The sequence below is a fragment of the Labrus mixtus genome, chromosome 11, assembly GCF_963584025.1.
Source record: "Labrus mixtus chromosome 11, fLabMix1.1, whole genome shotgun sequence".
Classification (NCBI taxonomy): Eukaryota; Metazoa; Chordata; class Actinopteri; order Labriformes; family Labridae; genus Labrus; species Labrus mixtus.
The window spans coordinates 15,998,663-16,008,110 of NC_083622.1; the positions used below are offsets into that span (position 1 = coordinate 15,998,663).

Consider the following 9,448-nt stretch of genomic DNA (forward strand, 5'->3'; position numbering starts at 1 on the left):
TGTCTGACACACACAATTTGATAGGTGCAAGAATGTGATATTTTCATGAACATAAAGTAGCTTTGATATATGGCAACTTTTATAGGAAAAAAACACAAAGTAGATCAAACCTGCCTGTCACAACAAAGATGATGCAACACTTGAGATCTATTTCCTAATAATACAAAAGTTACCAAATAATGTACAAAATGTTTTCATAGATTAAAATGTATAACATAATTCGTAAAAAAAACATTTATCAGGGAGAATTATTGACAGTGATCTTGCAATACTGAAAAAGTCCACAGGGGGGAGCCTGGCAGCTTTTTTTTTGAAAATGTGAAATGGGTGACTTAACACAGAAAAACATTAAGTCAAATGCCATTTACTCTCACACATACAGATTACAATACTTTAATCCCTCTGCTAATAAATACATCCAAACACACAGTCAGGCTCACTCATTGGGAATGTCAATGACTAGTTCAGCTTCATCTCCCTCCCCTCTGTCTTCGTCTCCTCTGTCGCTGTCTCCATCACTCTCTCCCTCCTCTTCAGCCGCATCTCCACTGAGCATCTGTCTAGGGACCCAGCTGAAAGGGCCGCTGGCTGCTGGCGTGGCTGCAGTGGCTGATGGGTAGTTAGCTGACATTGGGGCAACAACCTGTGAGGAATCCAGAATTAGGCCAAACAGTTGAAGGATGGAGAAATGATGAACACATGATCAAGGAATGAGATGTATGAATGGATGCATGCTTCATTGATGTTCACTAGGACAAAGTGTGCAACATGTACAGAAACATAGAGACATACTGATCAGACAGCAGCACAGTATCAAATGAAGACGGCAACAAAGATGTTGCTTTTACAAGTTCTGTTGTGAACAGATCAGAAAACTGACCAAAATGGTTCATGTACCAAAAACCTTCTGTCAGTAAAACTGTGCAATAAAGTAAAATTCACCCAAACAAAGTTTTGTGACTCTCTAAGGAGAACGTAAAGTTAGAGACAATATATTTACTTTGACTCGTGCATATAAACTGTGATAAAAAAAAAATAGCTTACCGTGCCTCATTCAATCTCATATAAATGTATTTTAATAAACAAGATGTTTAAAGATGTGAGTATATCTGTATAATCATTATCACTTCTATTACTTTTGAGAATTTTCATTTTTCCGTTTCCCTTCTCACCTTCCCAGTAGTCTCTTTCTTGTTTTTAGGCGTCTTTGTTTTTCTCTCTTTCTTCATGCGTTCAGCTGGAGGAGCCAGATACTCTGGTGGGAAGGGCATCTGCCCAACACACACACAGGCCCCAAATTGCCAATTGAGCCACACATATACACAAGCATGGTCAATTTAAAAAGACAGACACAAACACACACACAAAAAAAAACACAGAAAAATGATCAATGCAAACAAAAAACAAAGGAAGAGATCAAACAAATGAGTAAAATGACAAAAAAAATCAAATCATATAAATAAAAAGGTGAATATAAAGGAATTATGTCCGCTGATGAGGAAATGAAAGTGGAAGCAATGTTTCTGTTTGTGTCCACGCTTATATGAGAAATGGATACAAAATGATTTTATCACACAGGCCATCAGACTACTGATGATGGTGTAAATTACCTTTTTATAGACTTTCAGCTTCTTGTTTTCACTTGATGTACTCTTGTATTTCATATAATACGTTGTTTTTAATGTCTGAGTGTTACTGCCAGTGATTCTATATGTTGTTTTTTTTTTGGTTTTTTTTCTGGCTGCTCAAAACTCATTTCCCCTTGGGGACCATAAAGCTGAAGGTGCAGATGACAGCTTACAGTGTTGAGGTAGGGTCCAGAGCCCGAGGACTGAAGGGGATTTACACCAGAACGGGACAGCAGGGAGAGATGAGGGGAGGATGATGAGGGAAGACACGCCCCAGGACTACTCCTTCGCCTGAACATAAGAAGGCAAAATGATAAAGTTAAGACAAAGTGAGCCGGCTGGCTACGAGAGCACGAGCAGCAGTCAGACAAATATTTTGTCCACATTGATGCATTTAGCTGAATAGTCACACCAAGCCGGCCTCATTATTAATACCTCCCTTTCACTATGTTTGTGTTGAAGTCTCATGTTTAAGTGAGGTCAAGAGAAAACTAGCTTTGGCAAGGATGCCTTATACTTGATAACACATAATGACTTGTTGTAAGATGGATTTCAATCATGGAACATTTGATCTATGATAGATTGTTAGCTGCCTTTTTAGCAACTATCTGTTTATAGTGAATGAATGCCGTGGATGTCAGCCTGTATGTAAAAGCGTGCATAAAGGTTCAGGCTCAGACTACAAACGGACCCTCATGAACAGATTCTACATTTCTATGTTTAATCTGTTAATAGAGATTAGATGGTTTTTAACTGCTGGAGTTGACAGTAAGTCTGTCTAATAGGATTTTTAAAGATACAAATGCCATCTTACTTCTTTGCTCCGTCTCTTTCCCTCTCCCGGGGGCCTTCTCCTTCACTGTTTTCTGAAGAAACTGTAGCATCTGAATCTGGAACACAGGAGAAGAAAATATGAACCAACGATACATTTTATTGGTTAGAACTCGTGACAAAATAAAATAAAAAAATCCAAGTCCACACCAGTAATTAAGAGATTAAAACTGTAACAAGTACCTGATGAGTCTTCATCTACCCTCTCATACTGTAGCAATCTGTCTAGGAGGAAGCTAGAAAACAATTGAGTTATGCTGTTATTTATCACGTGCACACCATTGTTCACTATCAAAACAGTTTCACAAACAAACATTGCTATTCCACCTTTTGTCTCTTGAAACTTTGAGAAGTTTTCTCTGTGATCTCCTCAGCTCCTCCTGGAAGCATTCCTGTTCCTGACAACAAGAAAACGGAACAGGTAAGCCTCGCAACTTATACCGTAACATTATTGATCAAAACAATAACAAAAACGCATGTTCAATTCGGTTGCACTCACATAAACAAGAAATTTTAATTTTCGCTTGAGATTTTTATATTTCCTCTTGTAGTCAACTTCGACGTCCGCTTGTCCGTTCATCTCTGAAATACAGCAAGGAGTAAAGAAACAACACAACATGCAGTCTTCCTGTTCTGCACTAAAACACTGGTTGTTATTTTCTCGGGGGGAAAGTAACATTGCAAAATACTGAATGCTAGGTTAGCCAAGCTAGTTGGATAGTCATCTTACCAATTATATTATAGCTCGCTAAAGATACGGGGCAACTCGCCATACGGGCCACTAAAAATATCTAATAATACAAATGTTAAGTATGCATTCATAATTTCTTCAATTGCGATCTTATTTTAATAATGAAAAGTCCATACATACCTCTTGTTTGAATCTGTCTGTTCGTCATGGGCTCTTGTTTACGTTTATGACGTCATCCTCATGCGTCGTGATGGGCGGGACCTTTTTCTTCTTCACGCTGGATGGTAACTAAGCGTTACTGCCCCCTTCGGGAAAATATTTAATGATAGCCATTTCGCCTGTGTGTTCAATTTTGTGGTCAAGTCTGCTGCCTGAACCTCTTGGCAAATACTTTTGACTGTTTCCGTTTGACTCTCAACCTTCCTAATATCTTTCTTTCCACATGTTGTCTTTCTTGTTAAAAGCTTATAAGGCTATTCATCCAACCTCAACTAAATCACAAAAACTGAGTTGACTTTATTGTATTTTCCAAGTACAATATACTGATAAAGCCTACATTGCTTAATACATCTCCAACCTACTTTTAATACTTTCAACACATTTACACTGTGGCTGAAATTGAAGGATCTGATCAAAACTGTCAAGAACTCAGACAGTATGGGAGCACATTATAGCATTTCAAGATAATATAGGCCAGGGGTGGGCAACTGGCGGCCCGGGGACCACATGTGGGCCCCCATCAACCCTCAACGTGGCCCTCAGGTCAATTTTTTACATATCAATTAATTGGAAAACATGAAGAAAACATGACAAAATCTGCCATGAAATCATGAAACTCAGAAATGTGTCCATAATAATATTTGATCACTGGTATATGTTGAGTTAAATTTGAGACATAATTGACTGTAATCGTTTTTTGTATGCTACAATTTGGCCCTCTGGCAGTGAGAATTAAATGAATGTGGCCATTGCTGTGAACGAAGTTGCCCCTCCCTGATGTAGGCCTAGTCGCCTATAGGCCTACTGTGTGCTTTATTCCTACAACTCAGTTTCTGAAGCTGAAAAGGCAGTAGGCCTAATGGGTGGATGTTCTGGGTGTTATGGAGCATCAATATACATCTGTAGACTGGAGTATTGCTGTATTACATGAAAAGCTGTTTGCATGCTGACTTTCCCCCTCTGTGACTCCTTATCTGTCAGTGTTGTTGAGTGTGTCCATGGCTCAGCCTCTGGAATAACTGCTGTTGTGCCAAGCTTGATATTAATAACCCTGAAGCTCTCTGCATATTTTTTCGTCAACCCACCAGAGCTGGCTCTTTGTCCTCTGTCTTGTTCCCAGCAAGGGTGCAGCACCACTTTGGCTTGGTGTTGTTCCTCGTGTCCTCTGAGGTTAGCCCAATAGCTGGTCATTAACAGCTTCTTTATAATATGTAGTGACATCTAATCGCACTAGTATGAGCAGTGCTGGAACGGGTGTTGAATATACTGTTTCAGAGTACTGAGAGCTAGTGCTTGTATCCTATTAAGCTAACAGAGCTTAGCATGACTTTCATTTGTCCCTTTTTGTCATTTTATTTACAGCATAGAGTCAGCTAGATTTGTTATTTAATCCTAATATATTCATTATGCTCGGATAGTCTTTGTTTGAGACAACAATGTTTGTGCCCTCAGTAATTCCGTTATGTTTTGTTCTGTTTCTGAATATAAAAGGTCGAATTCAAATGCTGTGTACATATGATAATAAGGTTTGAGGATCACAAGAAAAATCGTTTTCACAAATGATTTCCCTAAAAAGATCCCAAAATATAACTGTCACAGCTACTCAAAGACATTTATTTAATTTGAATCAGTAGGCCACACTTGAGTCATTGCTGCATTGATATTCAGTGGATTGCTGCACAATCTTCCATGGTTAATATTTGTATTTTGTTGTCAAAGTCCCCTCCACCTGCCGCATACTGTACTGCACTCAGTCTGCAGCTCGACCCCAGTTCAGCACAGTCACTTGCCAGTGCAGAGCACCATGAATTATAGATGAAGAACACTTGCAAAGATGAGTAATGCTGCCTCGGTGCACATACCCATGGCAAGAAGAGAGACAGGGAGGTGGGGAGAGAGGGGAGAAAAATAAATCGGTAGAGATACTCGAAGTTTACATAAGAATTTACAGACCAGAGGAAGGTTAAAAAAAGAGAAAAGGCATGCGGCTTGGCAGATATGTATTGCTTAGGGAAGAGAGCAGAAACGCTGAGTCTACGTTTTGAAACTCCCTCCCCTCCCCACCTAGTCTCTACCAATGCAAGAAAAAACAAGATAGTGAAACAGCATCCTTTAATAAAAGCACTGTCATAGCTCATGGTTTCTGTACTCTCACTCCCCAAAACATTCATTTTCTCTCTTTCAGACAAACACAGAAACACAATGCCTGACTGGCTGGCTGTCTCTCACTTTGTTTTCAAAGACACTGGCAGACAGAAATAGACTCTTAGGTGTCTGCTGCCATAAATCGCTGCAGTCTGCCAAGCAGCCAGCCAGCCAGTGAGCCCTCCTGGCACCGTCCTCCCCTCCACACCCCCTTTCTCTCTTTTCCCTCTAATGGATCCATATATTCTCACGTTAGGCTGTGGATACTGATCTGTGCCTGTCAATTTGCTTTCTCCTGTTCATTTTCAGCTTGGATGTATGTCCTTTTAGCTCTATTAGTTTGACTTAGTCTAGCAGTTGTTTTCATCTTGCTTGTATTCTCTTTCTCCCTCTTTCTCCTACATTGTATTGTTGTCATGTCCTCCTCTTTGTCCATCCCTTTTTCTCCTTTCCATCACTTTTATTACACTTTCTTAGGAGTCTTCTCAATTTCTGTCATGTCCAATTTTGCAGAACTGGAATGTACCAAAACCACATCAAGGACAGCAACAACAATTGCAATAAAAGTCGTCTCTGTGATTACAAGGTAAGACTTATGTTGTGTACTGTCAAATAAATACAGGTATATAACGTGTATCATGTCATTCAGCAGCAGGTGGAAATTTCCTGTTATAATGAAATAAACTTTTGTTGCAGAATATTTAATCAAGTCTATGTTTCTTTCCCCACAATTATATGTCTCCTGTGTGTGTGTGTGTGTGTGTGTGTGTGTGTTGCAGGAAAAGCTTATCCAAGCTATAAAAAGAATCAAGCACGAGGTAGATGAGTGCAGAGACGCGGAGAGAGAGACATACATAGAGTCTGTGCAAGTAGAGGTATTGTTGCTGCATTATTAATCCTTATCTTGTTCAGACATACACTCTTTTCATACACAGTAACTCCTGTGTGCTTAACATTCTGCCAGAGCCACTTATTGTCTTTCTTGTAAAATCACACAAAGTCATTTTCTTGGTCACATCCAAAGTCTTAGTTCACAATTGTCTCTCTCTGTCCATCTCTTCCCTCGTGTCTTTTAGAACAGCTTTGATGCCCTGGAACGAGATATCAGAGCCGAGTTTCAGAACCTCCATCGTTTCCTAGACGAGGAGGAGAGCAGGGACCTGGAGCGTCTGAACAGGCAGAGACAGAAACAACTAAAGCAGCTGAAGGAAAGAGAGAAGAAGATAATAGAGCAAGGGAGAGACCTGGACAGGGCGATTGCAGTGCTGAATGGCAAATTGGCTGAGGAAGACAGTCCGAATCTTTTGAAAGTGAGGAAGTGGTTAAACTAAAGAAGAAGAAATAAACAATACAGAGATAACATCTGAACATCACTGAAGTTTGGATTGAACATACCATGCAAATTTGGGGTTGTTGATAGGGATGATACAAAAAGAGCTTGAGCTAATGCCAGAGTGGAAATAAAAGGGGAGGTACAGAAAAGTTTGGACTCCCTCCATAACAAATTGGGAAACTTCTTTGCATAACTGCAGAGCCACACAAAGGTTTAATTACGGTCATTGGAGCTATCCATATTTGCGACTCTTCAAATGAAAAACATCTATAATTGTTTTTTCTGTGTGGACTACTTAGAGCTGCTGGAAAACAATGTGACTCTGCAGCTTTCAAAAAAGGGACCCAATCTCAGAACTGCAGAGCAACCCTGTTAGTTGTTCTCCTCCTCCTCTTCTTCAGCACTTATTTGATCAATTAGAGGCATTGATTGGCTTAACAGTTGACTTCCTCTGTTTTGCAGGTCTAAATCAATTTCTCATTTGAAAGTGAAAGGACAAAAGGCAGTTGAGGCATGAGTCAGCTAATAGGAATGAGCAGCACGAGGCAGTCTAACACATGTGACCGCTTATATAAATATTTATGAGTTCTACATTCACTACCACGTTTCCTAAACTGTTTCTGTCATTGCAGGAAATTCAAGATCTCATAAAGAGGCAAGTTTTTTTTCTCCCATCAGACATTTTTTCTGCCTCCACAGTTCTCTTCACATCTCATTTATCTCATGTGCATGCATTATTGAAGTGACTATCAATTTCCATAATGATTTAACAGGTTGAAATCCTCTGACTCATCATTCAGTCTGCCTTTCTTTCCATTTTGTCCAAGCAGGTCTCAGGTCAGTTTGGTGCTCCCGGCGGAGGTGGACACTGAGGTGCGCTCTGGTCAGTTTGTGGGCCCCATACAGTACAGGATATGGAAGCACATGAAAAGCTGCCTCTATCCAAGTATGTCTAGTATATTTCATAAAAATAAAACAAAGCAAACAGAAAGTCTCACTTTACTTAAACTCTATTTCTCCTGCAGATATTACATCAGTGACTTTTGACCCCAACACAGCCCACCCTAATCTGTCCCTGTCCAAGTCCTGCACTTCAGTTTGGTTTGATGAGGATAAAAACACGCAGGATTGTGATCCAAGCCCTCAACGGTTCCATTATTATTACTGTGTGCTGGGAAGTAAGGGCTTCACGACAGGCCGGCACTACTGGGAGGTGGAGGTGGCTCATAAGACAGCGTGGAGGTTGGGCGTGGCACGAGAGGATGTTGAAAGAGGGGAGATGGATGCTACGGGAACCTCCAGCGGCTTGTGGACCCTGGCCCTGAAAGGTGGATCTGTTTTAGCCTGCACGGACCCAGAGTCCACCAAGGTCACTGTGTCTGTCCGACTTGCCCGCATTGGTGTGTTCTTAGACTGTGAAAATGAGGAAGTGTCTTTCTATAATGCTGTTACCATGGCGCCGATTTACACCTTCACCATGGGAACAGTTATGGTCCCTCTGTTCCCCTTCTATAATCCATGTGACTCTGATGATGGGAAAAACAATGCAGCACTTAAGATTTTTAACCCCTCACTATGATAAGAAACAGTTTTCCAGCAAAAGAATATATTTTTTGAATTAAAATTAAGAGCTGAAAGAACTCAGAATTATTCCGTGCTTGAATTAAAAGAAAATTAAATTCCAACCTATTGAGCAAATAATGCCTTTGTTTTATTTTGAACACAAAAAAAATCCAAATGTATGCTGGTTACAGCCAACAATGAAAATATAAATAAGATTCAGCCCTCATAAATAAGCTCCTGTGAGGAACCGTCGATTTGTGGTGACTTTGGTGCCCCCTGTGTACAAAGTAGGCTAAGTCTTATTTTGTTCGCTAATCTTGTTCTTACGTGCAAGTCATGATTTCTATCAAAACATCTCATCCAGCTGTCTTTTAACAGTCAGATGTATCAGTCATTGTGGATATTTGCTGTGGAAAATGTAACAAAGAAGAAGTTGTGTTTCTTCATTGTGTTGTAAATCATCCTAACCCACATGAGCTGCTGTAAGCAACAACAACAAAAACAGTTGCTATGCATATAAATTGTCATTTTTGTCGCTGATGGTCTTGTTTGCTTTTGTGGGTCATATAGAGGCATCACTATTCATTTGGTGCAGTTTCATTACCAGTTAATAAATCCTTAAACAAAGCTTTACACAATTTGATGTACTTATATAGAAAGTCCATTTTAAAATGATGATAAGAATATATGTTTCCAAAAACATTTTAATTTTATTTTGTAATATACATCTTCTGCGTTTTCTGAGATTACTTGAAATAATTCGGGATTGTGAAAGTTTAATGCTATGAGTTATGGTACTTCATGTAAATGCTGAGCTGATTCAGTTATATCTGTAGATTTTAGATAAACAACGCACACTGGAGCTTATTATCTGCAGCCAGCTGGGAGCTTCAAGGTCCAGCAGGTGTCAACAACATTATGCTGTTACCTTTAGCATGTTTAAAAATATCTCTGCTGTGCCAGCGCTGCTCCAGTGTGCCCTGGCAAATTCATGGCAGTTCAAAACGAGGCATTTGAATTAGAGGCATGCAGGCCTGT

The 9,448-nt window shown here is 39.9% G+C and overlaps 2 protein-coding genes across 3 annotated transcripts; one reads left to right on the plus strand and one right to left on the minus strand.

The window, feature by feature from the left end:
* Nucleotides 1–57: 57 nt before the first annotated feature.
* Nucleotides 58–3,425, minus strand: ino80e (INO80 complex subunit E). Of its 2 annotated transcripts, XM_061049322.1 has the most exons (8): nt 3,331–3,424; nt 2,959–3,041; nt 2,787–2,857; nt 2,643–2,695; nt 2,443–2,518; nt 1,802–1,919; nt 1,173–1,271; nt 58–643 (listed from the first exon to the last, which is right to left on the minus strand). In XM_061049322.1, exons 1-8 carry the CDS (start codon nt 3,356–3,358, stop codon nt 437–439), a joined length of 735 nt encoding a protein of 244 aa, XP_060905305.1. In that variant the 5' UTR covers nt 3,359–3,424; the 3' UTR covers nt 58–436. The 2 variants fall into 2 exon arrangements, with proteins under 2 accessions (XP_060905305.1, XP_060905306.1); XM_061049323.1 differs by lacking the exon at nt 1,173–1,271 and having other exon boundaries at nt 3,331–3,425.
* Nucleotides 3,426–5,666: 2,241 nt separating this feature from the next.
* Nucleotides 5,667–8,945, plus strand: si:ch73-54f23.4 (zinc-binding protein A33). Its single transcript, XM_061049296.1, has 7 exons — nt 5,667–5,830; nt 6,028–6,100; nt 6,294–6,389; nt 6,591–6,824; nt 7,480–7,502; nt 7,678–7,793; nt 7,873–8,945. The coding sequence occupies exons 2-7, from the start codon at nt 6,035–6,037 to the stop codon at nt 8,424–8,426; spliced, it is 1,089 nt and encodes a 362-aa protein (XP_060905279.1). The 5' UTR covers nt 5,667–5,830; nt 6,028–6,034; the 3' UTR covers nt 8,427–8,945.
* The last annotated feature ends 503 nt before the right edge of the window (nt 8,946–9,448 follow it).